Below are 22,939 nucleotides of genomic sequence, written 5' to 3'. Positions count from 1 at the left end.
AAGAGTTTTTGTTTTTTATTTTTAAAATCTCAAAGTGATGTCCTATAAAATTTACATTCATTTTAATATATTAAAGCAGAAGGCACTTCTTTGAATGATGACAAAGGATAGTTAAGACACGAGAGAAAATATCTACTAAAAATTCCAACATCTGAGAACTTGGCATATGGTTTGAAAATGGCAACGCATTTTTTTAAACATTTTTCTCATTTAAATTATTCACAATTGATCACATTTTAACAAACCATTCTTAAATGAAATTTCACATATTTTCACACCCATACCATACTGTAAGTATTTTCTTCTCATAAATATATTTACATACGCACACTACTCGATAAAAAGGTAGAATGCTTAAGAGAGCCTTAATAACTTTTCCATCAAATTATTTTTTCATAAACTGTTATAGACACTAAGTTCATTAAACCTTGTAGCCTCTTCAGTTTCTTGTACACGGAACAACTATTCCATTTGGACATGCAAGTGTGGGGAGGATTATACCACGTATTATAGAATTCAAAGTCAATTTATGAAAACTTCAAGTTGGAGAGAATGGCTGTCTCAAATTCACCATGAGGTTTATAAACTGACAACAATAAAATTGTATTGTGCATGGCTCTAGTATTTCCCCATGATTTATATTTCTTGCAGCTCTTCGTCCCCTTCCCTCCTCAAGTTTCAGTTACTCAGGAAATAAAAAATTCTCCATTGTCAAAACGACGACACCAAAAAAACCACAGTCACTCAGACCAATACTTCACCCATTCTCAAAGAAATATTTCTATTATGAGACTAGAAAGAAGGAAGAGGCATGCCTTGATTTTCTCAAGAAATAAAAAGTATATACATGTAAAATTAAGGTCTGCTAGGTTGTACTTGTGGGAGGCCATCCTTTTAAATTATCTGACTGACTATATGTATATATTTATATATATATATGTACACTTTTCTTTCGTTTGTCAAGTATTCATCAACAATCGTATTAACAACATAATTACATTACCTGAATCAAACAGCCAACATGTTGAAGTTTAAAACAACATATTTATCAGAGCAATTACAAGATTTCCGACAGTCCTTTGTAAAGAGCTTACTTCCGACGCAATCACTGATAATAAAAAGTAAAGACTCGACAAGTAGTAATGCAGAACTGTACACAAACTTCCAAACAACATTTCTCATTTTCTTTCTTTAAAAAGTGGGAAAATCAAGTTTGGCTTACACTTGCAAAAAATCCTATCATACAACCTAGTTACAAAAAAGAAATGTTTTGTTTGACACTAAGAAGGGGTATCTACTTTACAAATACATTAGACATTCAATTTTCAAACCATCCAGTGTTCTACACCAAGAACAATAAATTTAATTTCATTAATAAATTACATTTCTTTACGACACATCCTTACACATGCACACGTTTGTCCACAGTGCCGAAGGTATGTAACACTCGGTCCAGATGTAAATACTGAACAGCAGTATCTTCTATCATTTCGATAACTTACTAATTACTCTTATCAAGGCACCATTCTCATCTTTTAATCGCTGGTTCTCAGACTTCAACTGTTCCATTTGCTGGAAAAAATTAAAAACATTATTTTAGTAACAGCAAACTCTTAAATTTGTACCAATAACAGAGATACAAGCAACGATTGCACTGTAGGAGTTAATGGTTACAGAAAATTTAGCATTTTAAACACACTTATGATTTGCAAAACAAGAAACCTTGCTAACACAACACCAACACACTCGTAGGAAACATTTTCCATTGCCACAAATAGAACATGTGCAACAACAACAACACCAGGCAGATATATTAGAGGATATATTTTTGGCTTCTTGCAAAGCTATTTACAGTCATCTGGCAAGGAAGAAGGTTTTCTGATAAAGGCCAACGTAACAAAACTTTCAGAGTGAGAACCAGAGGAATGTAACTCCAATTTATCAAAACTACAGGAGAGAGAGGAAATAATGTATTCTTAGAACATTTCTCTTGACTCTTAAAATGAGTCAGTAAACTGGAGATACGTGACCGCCTTACTGCTAAGGATTAGAAGTGAAGATATGTTGATCTGACGCCAAATAGATTTCTTTCAGAAGAGTTTATTGAAACAAAACTGAAAACAACATTTTTGGAGTTATGTTCCTCTGATTCTTATGTGACAATTATAAGATGCTAAACCTGAATCTATTGTTGCAGGATGTAAGTTTTTTGCATTTTAGGTGGCTAGTTCAGTACAATTACATTACTAAAATAGCTTGGTCGACTAATATAATACATGCACTGGGTGTGTTCCGGAAGTCATAACGAAATGCTGCATTCGAACAAAATAACTGCCCTTGTGAACTTGGTGAAAGCAGTTATTTTAGGAATTTGGGAAAACACTAGGCGAAAGGGTCAGTTACTGTATTTTGTTTATGGGAGTTTTCTGGGAGACTTGTTCTGGCAGAAGTAAGTTCTATTGCACACATTAGTGCTTATTTAAGAACAGTTACGGACACACTCATGTGCATTTTACTTTATATTGGTTCCTGTTCAAATCCTCCATTTTCACAGAATAAACCTGCACTAAATGTTGATGTGTTTTGCATGAGAACAAACTACACTAATTCGCATATTATGGATGCCATAATGACTCCACGTGAGGACCAGTTGCCATTTTCAAAATGTATGCTCAACTATTCAAATGTTGAAGCACGTTTGCTAAAGATTTAGTTATGATATCAGCCTCCTCCTTTGTTCAACTGCCACATTACATTCACAATTTGATTTTTGTGCTGTCATAACATGAAGAAAATATCTTCAAATTTTATCTCCTTGGCAGCCATAAGCTATCAGAGTTAGTGAGCTTCATATTATAAACTAGAATGCAAAGATTATTTGCCCGTTAATTTATTTTTTAATTAATTATAAACTATGTAAAGAGAAGTGACTGTAAAGGAAGCAGTATGCTCCTTATGAGAATACTTGAAAACCAGTAATGTATTACAGAATATACACATCTACTTTCAGATTTGATGCTTAGTGTGTGCACGTTATCATATCGCTTTGTGGTCATCGACCATTCCCTTAATGTACATTAACATACTTGATGAGTTACTCCTTTCTTTGACCAGTAGTAATTAGCTAATTTGGACACATCACATCGGGCCTGGTACCTTCTCTATATTTCTTTCACAACCTAACAAAACCTCTCACCCTGCTCTTTGCTTAGGGCTCCCAAATTTTCGAGGACATAGTTACGATAAGAAATCAAGAAAAGTCATATTGCATCCTAGGAGTCGCAGATTTTCTACCATGTTTCCCCACAATATCTTCACATTAAGGTTTTTTCTTATTTTTAAGGAACTTTTTAATTACATTCCTGAATGCATTCCATGTTTGTAACTCCAAGTTATTCATGTTTTCAGTAAATACAATGTCATTCATTGGTTTTCTAATATATGATCTTCGATTCCAGGTGGAGGAACATAGTGGTTCGGATCCCACATTGAACTGTAGGTCCAGTCCCGATTAACCTTACTGTGCATAAAGTGGACTTAAAACACCAACTCAAATCAATCAATCTAATATATGATTCATCATATACACTACTCTAGCATCCGACAGGTTTGGAAACTTATTAAGACATCTGAAACATTATTCATTCCTGTCTAGTGCCTTTAAAAATTGTATCATAATATCCAATTTAATGTGCAAAGGTGCCAGTAGACTTGCTGTGGATTAACAAAATTTGTATATTTTACATTCTTTATTCCTGGTATTTAGTTTCTCTTTTTGGCCATGCCATAAGTGTCCCATTCATACAACAAACATGGACATTTGGTATAGTTGATCCAGTAAGATACCGGAGACTTTCAGATCCCTGCAAATGAACCAATTGTGTTCTTGGAATTTCATTTCTCCCAAGATCCTCTCAAAAGTTTCATGGGTTTCTTTCAGACAAGCTGAAAAGCAAGTGAATAAACAAGAGCCAATTATTTATGTTGTAAAGGTCTTCTCCTACCTGACGAATCATGGTAGGAATGTCAAAGCAACAAATCAGTTTATCCTCTAATGCAGTGGTTCCCAACCTTTTTGACTTGCGGAGCACTTTTTAGAATCAATTTCTATGGCGGAGCCCCTTAGGCCTACCGTAGCCTATGTCTTACTAGTTAATGATGTTTAGAAGTAATGTTACCGAGCAGAGGAAGAGGGTATAGAAAGTAAGGGAATGTAAAGTAAAAGAGATATCTAAACAATTGCACAATGTCCATGCAATGAAATTATATTTTAAAAACTTTGAGCTTTTGAGCGGCTTCTGTATTTTATTTAGCTAAGCGTAGAATCCCACTTCACAGAGATATGTAGTTGAGAAAGGCAGCAATACTAATTTTGCTTTCTCGGACAAGATTTTGATTTCATCTTACAAATGCAGCCAAAACTACGGTAGATTTTTGTTTTGAAATCATTTAGTTCGCTGTGAGATGTCAAATCTATGAGGACCTCTTAATCCGCTGAGTTTAAGCAGGATGGTTTTTTGTTCATGCTGAACACATTCAGTTTTAAAGTCATCAAGCACCTTCTCTTGAGTTGTTGGAAAATAATACTCACACGAGTCCTTCAAAGCTTCGAGATGCACCTGAATATTTTTCTGTATTTTTTCTTGAACCTTGATGTTTATTCATTAAAGAAGCTTTTTGTAAGAGGGAAGGAATCGATATCTTCCTTCTCCATGCACTCCAACCAATACATAAGTTTCCTCTTAAAAGAAGATACTTAGGCATTTGCATCAAAAACTGTGGCAGTTTTTCCTTGCAACGATAAGATTCATTTCGTTCATTTTCCTAAAAATGTTTGCCAAATATGCCAGTTTGCACACCCAGTCTTCATCCTTTAAAACCATTGCCGATAGTGTGTTATGGTCCATCAAAAATGCTGCTAACCCGGCACGTTGTTCCATCAAACAAGTTGACAATATGCTTGGCACAAAATATATGTGCCTTTTGTACCAGCATACACAACACACACAGAGCAAAGTGTCACAGTCAATAAGTCTACATCTACAGGGAATGTCTGTACATACTATATCTTGGCTTATAGTTCATATAGACTATGCAGATAATAAAACTTAATAGAAGTAAACAATGTGTGCTGATTTTTGTAAAAGAAAAGTGCCATTGTAAATTACACTAGATCACATCTAGCTGAATGTAATCCAATTTAAGACAACATTTTTGAAATTTTTGTCGAACAATCCTCTATCTGATGAGGTTATTTACCCTTTTCACCAATCTATCTATTTTACACACTTGTTTAATACTTATATAACCCGTACCAGCTATCTGTAGACTAGGTGAACGAGAACAAGTCTCTGTGCAAGTAGTGTATATACGCATTGCTTGCATTGTGGAATTTTTTCTCCTGTAGTTTACTTGTATGCTTGTAACAGCCATAAACTACCGGAGAAATAATCACTTAAGAATTGCTTTAAAAAATGCACAAAAGGAATTAACACATACAGTAGGAGCAAGCATACTATCATAAACACAATGTTCAAAATAAATATGTAGACACTCAAGATGGATTTACTCTGGGTTTTGAAGGTCAGAACACCAATGGTATTACACCAACATGAAATACAACTTCATGGGAATTTTACGTGAACACATACAATTTCCAAGGTTGAGCTGATACTGCTAGTTGGACATTCCAGAAGTTGAAAATTGCGATTATTCTGGAAAGTTACACATGTTAGAGCTTAACTAGTTTATCACTTTTCTCCTTCACTTTATGCATTGATCACAGCACAGTAAAACCTCGACTTTAAATTTATGAGGGCACAAAGATAAAATTTTTTAAAATGCCGCGAAATGTAAGACATGTGAATGAGAAATCAGGGCTTCACTGTATTGTTCATACTATTCGTGAAGATAGTTTTCAATATGTGATCTTTCATGAGCAAATATGAATATTCCAGATAAAAAGTGTATTATAACACACACTGCAGGATTCTAAAAACCTATAATTTTTAAAGTAATAGGTATATTACAATGAAATATTGTTTGTTACACAGAGAAAATTTAAAATTAATATTTGATGTGGTTTGGTTCATCGCCAGATCTCCAAACATTCGTCCAAACATTCTTACAATCTTCGTTGAATCTGAGAATTGCATTCCAATGGTACTCGTCCGGAATGTTGCAAATCACATCACGTAGCCTTAAACTTTCTGTACTATCTTTGGATACTTGTCTCCGCTGGAGGTGTTTTTCCAAAAGTTGTTTGGAATCTTCTTCGCACCAAAACAAAAGATTTTAACTCGGCAAGCCATAACACGCACCGAGCTTTTTCCTGCATCAACACCACCTTGGAATCACGTGATCACCTGCACACACGTTATTCAGCAGTGTGGGAACAAAATTTTAAATTTTCCTCTGTGTAAAAAAACAACAACAATATTTCATTGTAATAAACCTATTACTTTAAAGTTATACCTTTTTAGAATCCAAGCTTTCGGGGAGGTGAATGATTAACATATTCTCTCGGAATATCAGCCACGTCATTTCCTCATAGTTCCGGAGCTTTTGGAACTGACTGGTTGATATTCAGAGAGAATCTTTTCATCAGGTTAATAATGATTAAATTAACAAATTCATTGACACTATTGATACCAGCTGAACCTCAAGAATTTCCAATAGGGTTAGGTACACATAAGAATATCTATATTAGAATTATGGAGTAAAAACATAAATTAACTGGAACGGTTTGATGAACAATCTTTAGGCATGATGTAACAGCATAACAACATCAAATGTAAGAGGCAGGGAATGACAAATTCCATTATTTAAAAGTTTATTTTAAGAACAATACTACTAAGCATCAAAATTTATGCAGTTAGACATTAAAAGAAGCATGTCAAGCTGTGAAAACATGCACACGTATGCTTCACGTTCAAATCTATGAAGCCACTATCTTGTGTGAGGGTGAAGGGTGAAGCATACGAAACAGCTAAATTCTAACTATGGAGGCAAGTAAGCTGTATTTATGCCTGAGGTAGGGGAGTTATGTAGAACGCATGGCTGTTATTGAAATGCCACTACATGGCACCACGGTGTGGTATTTTAAAGGTGTTGAATACATAAAAAATGCATGCGTCTTTTTTTCTTTATGCAGCACATATCATGCAGAGAGCCAGTAGGTTACCTATTTTGTGGCATTGGCAGAATTGGTGAGTTTCGACACCACCCGAGTCAAGGCCCGGTTTTCAGCTTTCAATTTTTCATTTTCAGCTTTGAGTTTTTGCAATTGCTGAAAATAAACAACATTCATTTGAAATGTTCTTTTCTTTTATATAAAATAAACTTTCCCCTCCCATAAAAGGACAATGCAGGTACAATGTTAGTAAGTGTTTCTGCTCCTCAGAAGTGAAAAAGACGAAAGTATAAGGTCTTTAAAATAAAGGAAGCTGAAGTGGTAGCATGAATGCGAAATTAATATACTGTATGCAAGGAAAAATTGAACATTTTACAGAAATAATATATAATAACTTAACAAGCACTGCTTTACTTGCAGTTGTTCTCGTGTTCCATTAAAGCAGTACTTGAAAATTGCTTGTTGAGAAATATTGAACATAGTGTAGAGAAAACATTGTAGCAGAAAAGGGAGGCCATATATAAAAATGTTATTATATTTTATACAATGGTAACTACATTGTGGATCAAAATATGATCATGTTGACGTGGACCTTTTTCTCTCCAACAATCACTTAAGAACACTCAGAATGAGCTAACATTGCAGTGATTTTGAATGGTAGAACTTTGAAATTATGCTTCTCTGGTACTTTCCTATCTACGCTTAATGAAAATTTTATTGCAAAATGCCTTTCAAATAAAAAATACAATTAATACTTATGATCAGAAATTTATGTCTTAATCTTCAACTATTTCAGTCTTCACACAAATAACTCATAATGCCAGGTAATGAGGAGAACATGTTTGTGTTATCTGTCAGGGAGCAGGAATACAAGAGGAAACAGCTGTAAACATTTCGACATTTTGCAAGCTTCCCACCAGCATTGCCAAAGAATAAAATGGAGTTAAAAATAGAGTTGTTAAAGGTCCAGGAATTTTAAATAAATTCAATTCCGGTCCAGGACAGAAAACAGCAAGCATAAATGGGTGCTGGACTGTAAAGAACCCTTTTATCTGTAAAGTATTTCAATTCGGTCTAGGAACATTTTTTCTGGATCAATTTAAATATGATACAGGAACCCTTTTTCAATTAAACAAAAATGCAACTTGGATCGAATTTAAATTGTGCGATAAAAAAGGTTCTCGTTCTGTTACGGAACCAAATAGAACCCATTACAATGTATGTATTTCTGGATCCTTAAAAATCCCAGGGTTGTTAATTTCCAGGAATTGTAAATAAATTCAATTCCTGTCCGGAAGAGAAAATGAGCAAGTGTAAATGGGTTCTAGGCCGTAAAGAACCTTTTTATGTATAAAGTATTTCAATTCGAACCAGGAACCTTTTTTCAAAATGAATTTATATAAGGTCCAGGAACCCTTTTTCAGAATGAATTTAAATATGGTCCAGGAACTTTTTTTTTAGGATGAATTTATATACGGTCCAGGAACCTTTTTTTTCAAGATGAATTTATATACGGTCCAGGAACCCTTTTTCAGAATGAATTTAAATATGGTCCAGGAACCTATTTTTTTTAAGGATGAATTTAAATACGGTCCAGGAACCTTTTTTCAAGATGAATTTAAATATGGTCCAGGAACCTTTCATTTTTTAGGATGAATTTAAATACGGTCCAGGAACCTTTAATCTGGCTCAATTTAAATACAGCCCAGGAACCTTTTCTGGCTTAATTTAAATATGGTCCAGGAACTTTTTTCCGGATCAATTTAAATTCGGTCTAGGAACCTTTTTTCAATGAAACAAGATGCAACTTGGACCGAATATAATTTGTGCGAGAAAAAAGGTTTTGGTCCTGCAGCAGAACCCAATAGAACCTATTAGAATTTATGGGTTCGGGACCTTTAACAACCCTGGTTAAAAACGGGTGTGATACCATTCAGCTCTGAGACGTGCTTCCACTAATGACCAGTATATTCCTGCACCACCAAATGCCCACACCTGTTTTTAACTCGTTTCATTCTTAACAATGTCGGCAAAAAGTCAACAAAAAGTCTGCACTTTCAAAGTTCTTTTTTTACATGTGCTGTGTTTCTACTTGCGTCTGTCTGACAGATAAGGCAAACAAATTGCAATGTATTATATTAGGGATGGGACAGATTAATCGGTATTGGTCGATATAGGCATATTGGTGTCAGTTTATCGGTAAAATTACAGATTATTTGACTGATCCGATCTATCTCTAAATATCTTATAATTTAGTGCAAAATTCTACCATTTTCTTATAATTTTGGATAATCCCCATGCCATACTGTTTATAAAAAAGTAAATGTCTAAATATGCAACTTCTTTGCAACTGCAGTCACCTTGAAACACACATTTATTAGGGAGGTCAATGAACCATTCTGGTCTTCAAGAAACATTTGAAATTTTATATCGGATTGGTAGAATATAGGTTATCGGTATGAGTAAATCTTACATCTGTACTTTAGCGGCATCGGCCCATCCTTATATTAATTTGTTCATATGTGACAAAATAATAATTCAAACTTTGCACAATGAAATTCAGCCTTTGAAGCACTGAAACTCCCAAACACAAATGCAGCAAAATACTAATCCAAAAGTGAAGATTGTAGATGTAGGATATAGAGGCTGAAAGTATAGTTTCAAATGTGGAGAAATTCTTGTGTGTGTGTGTGCGTTTCTCAGTATTTAACATTTCCTTATATGGCTTAGCTGTGGACTTAACTGTTTTGTAACTAAAGCTAAGAACTTCTTCGCACATCGTACTTTGTGATATGAACTTTCACAAAGCATCGATATGGTCGAGAATTACACCACTGCAAAGTTAGGTCAACCATGAGTTTCCATTCAGTAATGTCAACTGCAAGTAAGCTACGATCGACCACATTCATTCTTCTTTTCAAAGCAAAAGAACGTCAAGCAGGCCATGACTCCAGTGGATCCAGAAGATAGTGAAACAAACACTACAAGAAACTGGATTGAACTTAGAAGAAAAAAGAAAAACAAAAGCACCCCAATACAGCACGTCACTGCAAAAACATCACTACAAAAACACGCAAATTGAATGAAACCACACTGTGAAGTTGCATTTTTTTAAAATCCATATTACTAGAAAAATGAATGAGTGTGTAGTATTAGATGTAACTCAAAACCACAATGCACAAAAGTATATATTGGAAGAAAAAAAAAGTTGGAACAGTTTTATTAAGTCCGACTAATATCACACTACTTACTAGGGGAGCATTTAATTCAAAACACTAAAATTAAGAGGAAGAAAAACTATACCTAATGTAATATTCTTTGCATTAAATTACATTATTCACAGTATTTACCACAAATACGTCGTTTAGATGACAGTTCAAATTACAAAAGAAAGATATTTCAGATTTTCAAATAAAAGATGTACATATTAAAAATAAAAAAAAACTTTCTGTTTTGCGGTACATACCTGATGTTAATCTAATCACTTATCTTACTTGCATCTATCACTCACCTTGCCCGAAACAATGCTCTGAACGTAGGACAGAAATATGCAAGAAATGTCAGTGTTCAGATGTAACTCAAAGCATGAATATGTTGTTCAATAAATGGCAGAGAAGCTTTTTCCTACAAAATTCATAAAAAGAAAGAACCACCAACAGGTAGAAAAAAAAAACCTAAAAAAGAACCAAAAATACTATGAAGCAAGTTTCATTTCTCCTCCATGCACACGACTATCAGATCTTATTTCTCAGGGCAATGAAAGCTATGGAAAGGTAAGCACTGCATTTTAGGACATCCATATTTGCAAATACTATTTCAAGATCAACACATATATATACACACACAGGGTGTAACAGAAATTTTTGGTCTAGAAAGCCACATAAAACTGGCAATGCAAGTTCTCGCAAACCCAGACAACTTAATAGATTTTGACATCATTGACACCATAGTTTTAGTACCATTTCAGGTCTGAGATACAACTTAGAATATTCTGCTAGGAAGGGTAAAAAAAAAAACATGAAATAAGGGAAGAAAGGAGCACTTTGTGGAGTAATAGAAAAATGGTTCGTGAGAAATTTCAGCAGAAAAGAGTGCAGGTAAGTGTTGCATTTGCTACATAACTTCACTTGTAACACTATGCAAAAACTTTCCAATACTAATTTGCAAAGATTGTCTCTTAGCTGTAACTCAGTATGGACTATTGTGAACTGGAGCTTTTTTTAAAAATGTCCACGAGTAGAATCCACTGTTCACAAATTGACCATTAATGTGACACCCTGTTATGTATATCGAGTGACTGAGTGTTCATTGTGCATTTGAGAGCAAGAGGATGAAGTACTTACTTTTAATTCCTCTTCCATTTCAGAAAGCTTCCTTTCCATTGCCCTCCTTTCACGCTTCTCTGTCTCAGACATTGAATTTCTTGCGCTCTGTGAGAAAAATGCCAGATGAATTCTAGGAATTTTACTGATTGATAACTCAAACCCATCAGTATTATGTTTGTTTATGTGTACATTTTAAGAAATCTTTGAATATGAATGTAAAGGATTTACAATGAATTGACATAATAATAATAAATAAAAAAAATGAGAAGATTTATTTATATCAACTCCACAGCTTAATTTCTAACTCGCCATGTGAGAGCCAGAGGAACATAACTTTAGTTTGGTCTAACATTCAGTGAAGTTGAACACATCTCCTCTGAAGAATTCTATCTGGAGCCCGATAGATGTATCTCCATCGCTTTTCCCCAGCAGTAAAAAAGTGTCATGGATCTCCAATTTACTGTTTTTGTCGAGACATATTCCCCATGAACACATTATTTCCTCTCTCCTGTAAATTTGATAAATTGAAGTTATGTCCATCTGATTCTCACACAACGAACTCTTGTACACTTGGTATGTGATAGTTAATACATAATAACTGTATTTATCAATATTATATGATTTTTTTCTTTTTTCTTTATTTTAATTATAAACTGTTCTGTATGTCTATACTTATGTAATGAATACAATTTGTGACTGGATTACATATGGTATCTATTGTAATTCTGTAATTATGTATGCTTTCTGTCATTCGAGGATATACCTCTGTTGAAGGTAATAATAAATAAAGAAACTGCAGGAATTTTTCTGGGTTTACCAGTAAAAATAGTATGGTTGGCTTGTTCACTTCATATTCAGCTGCAAGATATACAACTCTAGCTCCTGAGCCTTTTTGGCCTAAGATTTCTTGCTTTGTTTCATTAGTAAGAGCTTAAAACTCAATACGCTGACCAAGACAGAAATTTATTTTATTCTAAAACATAAAATAAACGTTACGTTTCAACCTTCTAGCAAGGTCTCTTGAAACGTTGAAACGTAACATTTAGTTTAAGTTTTAGAATAAAATAAATTTCTGCCTTGGTCAGCGTATTGAGTTTTTGGTTATAATGGAAACAAGGCTTAATGGTGTTAGTAAGAGCTTCTCTACACAAACTCATTAGTTACAATTTAAAGAAAAAAGCACAAATTTCAAATTTAAAAAACAACAACAAAATAACAATATATTCTGCATTTGCTGGCAGTTCGTTCCACATGTTAAGACAATGCATCAAACTGGTTTCATGTGCCAGTTATTTATTCATTGTTATTTCAGCTTTTGATGGTCTCCCTTTTGGTGCATTTATAACATTAATTTTTGAATTGTAGCTAAGTATAAAGTACAGTACTCTGCATGCCTGCTCGTGTATGATAATGAAGACAATATTTGTGCGTGGTTCATAATGCAGGACCAAGTTAATTATGTGAAACATATACTGGCCCGTATGCATAATCGACTTGTTTTGTAGGACATTTGTTTAGCAAGGCTTGTGCAAGGCATTTGTTATGCGAGGCACATCAAATTAATTTACTCTATACATAGTATCTTATCATATATTGTCACTACTCTCAAGCAGCTCACCCGCAGATAATGCAATTTTATTTTATTCTGATGGTTTGTAATTGTTGATTATGAAGAATGATTGTACGTTGATTAGAATATTTTTTTCATTATTTTACTCTCAATATTTCTGCAAAAGTTTTTCAATGGAACCAACGGGAACCAACTAAGGAAAAAGAAATAAATAAGAAAGCAAATGCAGTCAGTAATGCACCAAGCACCTCCATATTTCCTTCCCATTCTATTCCTCATGATGCTACATATGAAGCTAACCAATGTTGCACGATTTACAAAAAAAATTTTAGCATAAAAAATTACAGCTACATCCCTGGTACTATCAGTGATATACTTGCATGCACATTTTATGAATTCTCTTTGTTAAACTTATGAGAAGAAATGCAGAATGCCACGATGTCATATACATGTATGTCTAATGCACTGTTTATATAAACCTTCTTAAAGCTACTTACAAATGCAGTCTACTGACAATGCGGACAAACTTCTGGAATGGCCCTAGAGCTTTCTGCTAATCTACTAGGGGAAAAAAAAAACACCTGCTCACCAATACTTGCACATTTCTGTGACAGCAAGTGACAGTGGGACAGAGATGGGTTCAAAAAAAACTTCTTTGATGAAGAAGAGATAACAATCATTGAGAAGAGATCAACACGGATACAGTACAATACATTCAGGGTTGCAGTTTTGATGTTAAGAGATCGAAAACCAGTACCAAGGGCTGGAATTATGTCTTCTTGGGTTCCTGATGTGATGAGCATAGTGAAGAGGATCAGTTTGAAGAGATGCTTTTACGGAAACCACAATTTTACCACGAAAAATGAAAAAGACAGGTTTCACCCGATACATAGCAAAGAACATATTAGACTGGGCAATTTAAATATCTCCTGAGGTACAGCAGGTGAGGTATTTAAGCCCTTGTTTGTGATCTGGCCTCTGCAATGAAGTGCTTAGCATTGACACATTGCAAAATCAGAGGTACGTGTATGTACTTTTTGTTCTTTTGCATGAGGATGTGCGAGGATTAGATGAACCTAACGAAGGGACACTCGCAAAGTACACTCACGCACAGTCTTCTTTATCAGTGGGAAGCGTAAGAATGTTATATATTATTTAGATGTTTACACTGCTGCGAACAGCACGATAACTTTTGACAGCAGTTTAACATAAATACATTACATACAAATACAAGTTATAAAGATACAAACCATTTGATAAGACATGCAGTAATGGATGTGTAAAATACAATTACGTGCATACATTGACACCTATGAGGAGCGATATATATACTTACATTTTTTGGATGATCTTCTAGATGTGAGATATTAAAGTTGTGTATAGATATTAAAATGTTTTAAGAGGGCGTAATGGAAAATGTGAAGCAAAATTTACTTTGTGAAAAAAAAATTAGGGAGATTTTTGCATAATTATTGAGATGTTACGGAAGTGTGTGGATCAATCACAGTTTAAGCATATGCATGCACATCCCCCTCACCTAGCCACAATAAGATATCAAAGTGAATAAGACAGTACTTTTCTCCCTTGGAAATATTACAAGATACTGAATGCACTGAAACAGTCTATTCTCATTAAAGGCTATACTTACATGGGAAGTGAGCTTGTCTAACTTAGTTCTGGCTTCTAACAAATCATCCTCAGTCTTTCTTAACTTCTCTCTCAATCTTTCATTTTCCAACATGGACTCTTCATACAGCTGAAATATAAAAATTCAGTTCATACCTAATTTAATCAGAACTGATTAATCAAAGTAATAAAATGATTGTAGCAACATCAAAATAACTCAAGTATGGTTGTACTTCCCTTAAGGTAATACAGAATCAAATAGAGCAGTTATATCAATGACATCACATGCAGCCAGAGCTGGTAGCTACATGTACAGAATTAAAAGTTGTTTCAATAAAATGACAACATTGTTAAATAAAATGTTGAACGAAACTCTAAAATTATTCTTGCCTTCATTACAAAGGCGACTTATTATACTATGTGGCAACAGCAGCTCAGTCATTAGGGCATTTGATTACCATGCAAGAGCTCTGGGTTAGATCCCGATGGGAGAGAATCAGAATTTTGTCCACGTGTTCAAGTGCTTCCGGCGCTCACCTAGTGCCATATAAAGTGAGTACCTGGAGGAAACTCAGGGGGGTAAAGGCAGCCAAGGGCATGGTGCTGATCACATCATCCCCACCTTCAGCCATGATCAAGAAAGTGTGGGGCCCTTACTACACACCCCTACCTTGTGTAGCACTTTGCTTTTTAATTTACTATATGTCCCGATTTTGTCGGAACAGAACTTTCCAATGTCTACATGGACTTTCTTCCAAGTTCCGTAGGGATATGAATAGGCTCCAATTTATCTTGACACAATTCATACATGTTATATATCATTATAAGAACCACAGATATCCTGTGCATGCGTATGTGTGTGTGTGTGTGGGAGAGGGTATAATTCAAACATGTGAGGTGATCCTTTTTCCACTACTTCATTCGCAGATTCTTCGTATCCGAAACAACTCTCAATTCCACACACTGAAAATATAGCACTTTCAACCAGTGGCGAAGCGTGCTGTCTCGGGAAGGGTAGGCACAGGACGGAGCAGGGTTTGGGGGGAGGGGAAGATGTGATTTTTTTTAACAGTAGTATGTTAAAATATAGCCCCTAGAAAATAAAAGATAACATATTGCCTGAATCTCGTCTACTTAAGTTGGGATAGTGATTGTAAAGGATAATGTAGTGATTAACGCTCTCGCCTTATAATCAGGAAGTAGAAGGTTCGATTCCTCCTGGAGGCATTGGTTCAGATTCTACTTTAATCTAGTCTCAATTAGATATCTGAGAATAAAGTCGCTTCTGTCTCGAAGGTCAGAAAAAAGTGACAATGAGACTCGATGTTCTGACCACGCGTCACCCAATGAAAAAGCCGTTCTGTCAGGCCCTAGCCATCTTACATTTGTTAGATTAAAGCTGCTCGTAAAAATTATTTGCTACTTCAATAACAGTATTGTAAATGTTTCTCGCATTACAGAAATTGTTGGTTCACTTGATCGTCACTTAGCGTTTATTTCTTTTTAATGCTGACCTCCGCGGCAGATTGGTTATAACAGCGTGCTACGACAAGGGCCTCAGGTTCGAATCCCCACCTGGGCATAGGTGTTCTTCGTGAGTGTCCCTTCGTCAATGTCATCATATTATCGCTCATTCTCATCTTCCCAATTAGCCAAAAATGGCAGAAAGCCAAGTAAAATAAACTAAATCTATCAATCAATTATTTCTTTTTAACTTTTTTATGCATATAATTCTTCTTCAACAGGCGACTTTAAAAAAAATATATAATATGATTTAGAAAATGATGAAATGCTAAATGAGAACACGGACTGTGTAACACACCGACCAGAAAATTTCAGTAACATGGATTTTCTCTATACGTTTGCATTGTACGTACTTTGCCCCATTTTAAAAGAGCGCGTTTTCAGTTATGTCACTAATCATGAAAGGAAATTTCGTCTCAATATCCCTTTCCTCAAAGAAATAAAATACTTTCCCTCTCTGAATCGAGATTGGTGTGGGGCACATCCAGCAGCTAACACTTCGCGAAAAGCGGTTCCTCGAAAGAGCTGAAAGCACCAAACTTAACACTGGTAACCAACTTGCATGCATTATTTGCAGTTAGAATTCTAATAATGCCTACTTTGATAGGTTAGGAGGCCAGGCTTAGAGGTGTTAGCAACAGATTTTCGCTACATGTTAGCAGCTGGGTGTGCTCCGCTCCCGGCACAGCTCTGAATCTTCCATGGAAACACTGCTTCAACAAGCTCTGTACGTCCACTGCCTGGTTCGTCACGCGCTCATACACGATCGGCACTCTTCGGAAGTCAGGGAGAGAGGGTGAGAGAGAAAAAAGAGGCCGGCCTCTCAGGTTACATTACAGGCGAACGTACCCCTGAAATTATGCTTTCCCGCACGAATCACATAGGTTGTTATGGGACCAGCTGAGGCACTCTCAGGCGGGCCTCGCTGAATGCTCAGATACGGTTCCAGGCAGGGTTGCAAACTTGCGGTAATTATCGGAAGACCAAGAATTTCAGTTTTCTTTTATTAAGTGTCGTTTAATGAAATTTATAAGTAATAAAATAATCCGTTATAGACAAATATATTAGGGTAGGCCCGGCTTCCGGGCCTCATAGGACGCTTCGCCACTGCTTTCAACATCTTAGCATTCAAATATCTACCAGCAAAGTAATGTGCGGAAAGAGAAAAATTAACACTTTGTAATGCACTCTGGAAATTTTGTGGGTTTTTCTTTTTCCAATTTGAACTGACATCCATAATATTCATTAACAATCCCAATGTTGACTAAAGAATAACTTAGTCGTTCTGCTACTTTCAAATTCTTCATTAGCGTAGTCACCGTAACTCTCTCTCGTAGCCTTCCTGATGGCGCAGTGGTATCGCTGTGGCCTTGTAATCAAGGAGCGCTGGGTTCGGTACCCAGTGGAGGCACATAGTGGTTCAGATCCCACTTTAACTGTAGGTGCAGTCCCGATTAGCCTTACTGTATAAAGTGGACTTAAAACTCCAAATAAAATTAAAAATAAAAATAACCGTAACTCTCTAAAATGCCAGAGGATCCAGGTTCAAAACCTGTTGACGCTTAAATGTAGCATTGCATTCATATCATTATCCGTGAATAAATTTCCACCGGAAGTATTGAACGATCACTTTTGTGATCTTCCGATCGTCGATGATAATGTGAAACACGAAACGATTCGTAACATTGAAACACGCTCCACAACTGCTCCAAAATTTTGTTTCTTATTTTTCGCCGGAACAGGTCAGAAAATCGTTACAGAAGATAAAGTCATCGGCCGTAGGAGTAGATGAAATTTCTATCCTCATGATTAAAAAAATTCTCTACCACGTACTTGCTCCTATCACTCATATTTTTAATTTTTCTTTAATTACCGGCGCATTTCCCTCGTCTTGGAAACTCGCCCTGGTACGCCCTATACCTAAAACAAACAACATAATAAACGTCAACGATTACCGACCAATCAGCATCCTCCCAGCCTTGTCTAAAGCTCTAGAGCATTTCGTTAGCGATCAAACCCGGGACTTTCTAACGCGAAATAATTTAATAGATCCTCTTCAGTCTGGCTTTCGAAGTAACCACAGCACTTGCACGGCTCTTGTCAATGTAACCGATGACATGAGGCTAGCCATGGACAATAAACAACTTACGATTCTGGTACTTCTAGACTTTACAAAAGCTTTTCAGACAATTGATCATGATCTACTACTCTCTAAATTATCATCGATTTTCAATTTTTCCGACTCCGCGGTTAATTGGTTCTGCTCCTATCTACAAGAACGTCGACAATGTGTCGTTGACCTATATGGAAAATCGTCATGGAAAAACATTCCATGTGGTGTCCCTCAAGGCAGCGTACTCGGCCCCCTCTTATTTGCTCTGTATATAAACGACCTCCCGACGGTGCTTAACGGCTGTAAATACCATATCTATGCCGACGATTTTCAGTTATATTTCTCTTTCCCCCCCCCCGCAAGAAATACTGCATGCAATAGAAATTGTGAACAATGACCTTAAACAAATAAGTACTTGGTCTGCACACCATGGCTTACATCTAAGCCCGACTAAAACCCAGTGTATTCTTGTAGGTTCCCCTAGAATTTTGAGCAAAATAGATAAATCTAGCCTCCCTAGACTCAACATAAATGATATTCATCTGCCCTTCTCCACTACTGTTAAGAATCTGGGTGTGATACTCAACCAACATCTCACCTGGGCAGAGCAAGTTAACTCTGTATCTAGAAGAGCTTTCGGTGCATTGCATTCACTATCGGCTCAAAAACTTCCTCCCTGAACGCATAAAAATTAAACTGGTCCAGTCTCTTGTATTTCCCATTGTTGACTATTGCGACATTGCTTTCTTGGATGTCAATCACGAGCAAGCTAAACGACTGCAGCGAATTCAAAATGCCTGCATTCGTTTCGTTTTCGACCTAAAATATTCAGACCATTTGACATCGTACTTTGCGAAGGTCGAGTGGCTTAAATTAAGCGATAAACGTAATTTTCATAAGTTAATTTTACTGTACAAAATCCTCCAAATAAAAGACCCGCAATATCTCTATAACCGATTTCAGCATCTTTCCGACTTTCACAGCCACAACACCAGATCGCGCGAAAGGTCTCTGCTGTCCATTCCACTCCACAAATCCAACTTTTATGCAAATTCTTTTACTGTTACCTCAGCAGGCCTTTGGAACAAGTTGCCACCTGAAATTCATGTCTCTTCCTCAATTGTGACGTTCAAAAAATTGTTAAAGTTACACATATTATACATTGAAAATTAAATGTTTGATTTCCCTATTAATATGGCGGGTGCAGAGAATGATAGAAGGACGTAAGGCACTAAAATGAATTAGAGTAATAGTTAAGATGAATTAACGTCAAAGTATACCGTTTTGGACTGTGTTTTAAAGTATGTATAATATTGGACTGTGCTTAAGTAAGTGTAGTGTTATGTATTTGCTTGTACGTGTGTAAGGGCAAAGATATGTATGTGTGTGTGTGAGTGTGCGTGTCCGTATCTATAGGTTAGATTACCTTTCTTATATGTAATTTCTCTTTGTATTTTTTATTTCTCTGTAATTTTTTATATATTTTTTTCTTCCTTTTTTTTTCAATATTTTAATTATTTCATATTCAATTTTTTTGTAAACATGGTCAAGTGGAAGAAAAGGCTCCACAGCCTTAACTTCGCCATGTAAAAGAAGACGAAATAAATAAATAAATAAATAAATCATATTCATTGTCGCGATTATCGCAAGAGGTAAAAATGTGATGCAAAATAACCCGAACAGAAGCTTGAAATCAATCTGAATATTGGTTACGTTGGATATGTGGTAGAATTCTCTTAAAAATCACTACCTGTGATGTAATAGCTTTTTTTATTAGAGACAATTTATATCTGATAAATCCATCTTCTGCGATGTACATCTGTAATGACTGTAATATATGATATATCATTGTTACGAACAATAAGTACTTTTACGTTCACCACACTCTTTGGTTGTTTAGAAATCGTAAGGGAAAAGGATCTCTATATTTCCACTTTCACATGTCAATGAAACCTTAACAAAAGTTCAGTGTAGGTCACAAATGAGATTTACATATTGTAATGATATTTTTTAAACGTCACGAAATCCAATTCCAATGGAATAGGATACTCCTTACATTTCTGTAAATGTTCGCCATTAGCCTGGTGAAATAAATGTGACGAAGATTTCCATGTTCCCTCAATCAGAGATAAGGCGCCTGCTTGTAGTAAGCACCAACCCCTTCCTTCAATGACCTTCACTGGCAGAGTGACTCACAGCAGGCCTGCGCTCTTTCCAGTGTGCATATACAACAGGTTTTCTTTTTTTTACTTTGCTGATGGTATTGTTCCAATCCAGAGTTTTATGAAGCTAACATTCTAATATTTTCCTAAAATATGAAGTAAACAAGTTGTATACATTATGGTTCTTTCTCCGGAGTGATATTGCTGGCTATTTACACGCGGAACATGGGGGTGTTGTAAACATTTCCAAACCCAAAGGTCGAGCACAAAGAAAAAGTCTTGTAAGCATTGCAGGCAATAACAAGGAGATAGAAGTGGAAGAAAATGCTGGAATAAATTATATTAGAAATTGAGTAAAAACAGTTTTCATCATACATAGGGCTATCAGATCACTCTCCAGTGAAAAGTAGGACATATTGATTGATCAATTGATTTGCTTTATTTGACTTTGCTTTATGTGCTACTTTAGGCTAATTTGCGAAGATGGGGATGAGTAAAGATATGATGAAATTGATGAATGGAGAGAAACATCCATGCCCAGGCTGGGATTTGAACCCGGGACACCTGACATCGTAGCGCAATGTACTAACCACTCTGCCATGAGGGCTGGCAGTAGGACATATTGTCTCAAAATGTTGGACGCAAATGCATTTGCGTTGTTTTTCTGTCATGTTTTGATAATTGCGATGATGAGGATTAGTGAGATGATGCAATTGATGAAGGGGCACTTGCAAAGAACAACCACACTCACGACGGGATTCGAACCCAGGACACCAGACATCGTAGCACACTGTGCTAACCAGTCTGAATTCTTATAGCCCTAATCATTCCACAAGTATTTTTCCTATCTTTAACTACAAAAAAAAAAAAACACAAAGAACAATCTAAATAAAACAGGCGCGTGTTCACACTCTAACCGTCAAAAACATATGCATGTGAAAATACAATATAATATTTATTTTTAGGTAGTTTTGATTTATTTTTTAATATTAAAGAAAGACATTAGTGATAAAATTATGGAAGTAGAGGAACAACTCCAATGAAACACTCATGCCTTATCGAGACTTTGCATTTCTTGCCCAACAAGGTTCCGAATTAGAGTTCTGACCAAAATGGGTTCATTGTGTATGTTCATTCATGTGTTTAGTGTAATTGTAAATAGTCATCATTAAAAATTAACCTACAGAGGAAGAAAATTGAGGCAAATACTAACAAAAACAATAACAACCCAATTTGATCTTAAAGCACTGGCTTTGCCCCACATATTTTATCACGGGGACTGGCACTTTACGTAGGTGTACACACGCTTCGTACAATTTGATGATATCGCGATTACATAATAGATGTGCATGAATCATGTAGTCACTTAACTGGATTCCAATTCCCATTTTATTATTACTAAATTCTAAATTAGTGCAATTTGTGGATTATTTCGTTGGTTGGTTGCTTTAATTAATGTTGCATTAATCATCATGTTAATCGCAGCAGGGGAAGTGGAGGGGAAATGACAATGAAGCAGAACGAGGGGTTCTTGGTTCTCAATTAAAGAAACTCTTTCTACATGCAACCGAGTCGCTGCGTAAAATCGCTGAAAATGTCATTTATTTATTACTTAATTTTGCTTATTTTATATTGCTTTTATAGCACTTGCGTCAACTAAGGCAATGACGATGATTAATTAAGTTATGAAATGGATGATAGGACATGATGATCCATGCCTTACACAAAATTCTAAGTTAGGACTAATGAATATAGATTCGTCTTATAATTTGTCAAGTGGTAGTTTTCAACTCTAATATTTTTCAAGGAGTTCTGGCTTGACAGCATGTGTGTTGCGTGATGATGATGATTCGATTAAAACTACCACTTCAGTGAACTTTCTTGACAATGACTAATATCAGTAAAGTGAACATTTCCTTACGTGAAACTTTTTCTGGAGGTCTCGCAGCACCCAGCTGTTGTTTGTTATGGCTGGGTCTGGGGGTATGACTCACACTGATGTCAAAACTCAATCGCTCCCGAGAATCCAGGTCCACCAGGCAAACCTAAGTGACAATTTTCTTACTTGGGTTGCATAAGCTTTAAGATGTTACAATATTGTAGGTTACATGGCCCATAAACTACTTTCTCTGACTGTGCATGGTAACTCTCTTGAAGCCGGTGGGAATAGTGACATTATTTCACCTGCTTCAAGAGAGCTTTCATATGAGTAGCTTGTGAGTAAAACTTGACAACCCACACTTCATTCAAAATTGAGTTAACATTGCATTCAGTTGCCGTACAATAGTGATGAAGTTCCTTCAGTAGATGGTGATGGTCAGAAACACACAGGAATATCTGGGTAACCCATAAGCCACAATATAATGGATGAACTTTTCCTTCCATTTTTTTTTCATACTTTTGTGGGTTATCTGATATAGTACAAAATAATACAAATGCCCGATTTCATGACACAGTCACTTTCAATAGCATGGCTTAAGAGTGACA

At 35.8% G+C, this 22,939-nt stretch overlaps 1 protein-coding gene across 9 annotated transcripts in view; it reads right to left on the bottom strand.

The window, feature by feature from the left end:
- Nucleotides 1-22,939, bottom strand: part of Mbs (Myosin binding subunit) — a 245,605-nt gene continuing 222,666 nt past the window's right edge. For 7 of the 9 annotated variants that reach the window (XM_083126415.1, XM_083126416.1, XM_083126423.1 and 4 more), the window contains 4 exons: nucleotides 14,676-14,783; nucleotides 11,476-11,562; nucleotides 7,184-7,288; nucleotides 1-1,572 (listed from right to left, as the gene is read on the bottom strand). In XM_083126415.1, coding sequence (XP_082982541.1) covers nucleotides 7,184-7,288; nucleotides 11,476-11,562; nucleotides 14,676-14,783 — 300 coding nt within the window. In that variant the 3' untranslated portion in view covers nucleotides 1-1,572. The remainder of the gene's footprint in view (nucleotides 1,573-7,183; nucleotides 7,289-11,475; nucleotides 11,563-14,675; nucleotides 14,784-22,939) is intronic. The other 2 variants (XM_083126417.1, XM_083126419.1) reach the window with 2 other exon arrangements.

This window comes from Lepisma saccharinum, chromosome 8 (assembly GCF_977018435.1).
Source record: "Lepisma saccharinum chromosome 8, izLepSacc3.1, whole genome shotgun sequence".
NCBI classification, from domain to species: domain Eukaryota; kingdom Metazoa; phylum Arthropoda; class Insecta; order Zygentoma; family Lepismatidae; genus Lepisma; species Lepisma saccharinum.
This window is presented reverse-complemented; position numbering and strand designations above follow the sequence as displayed.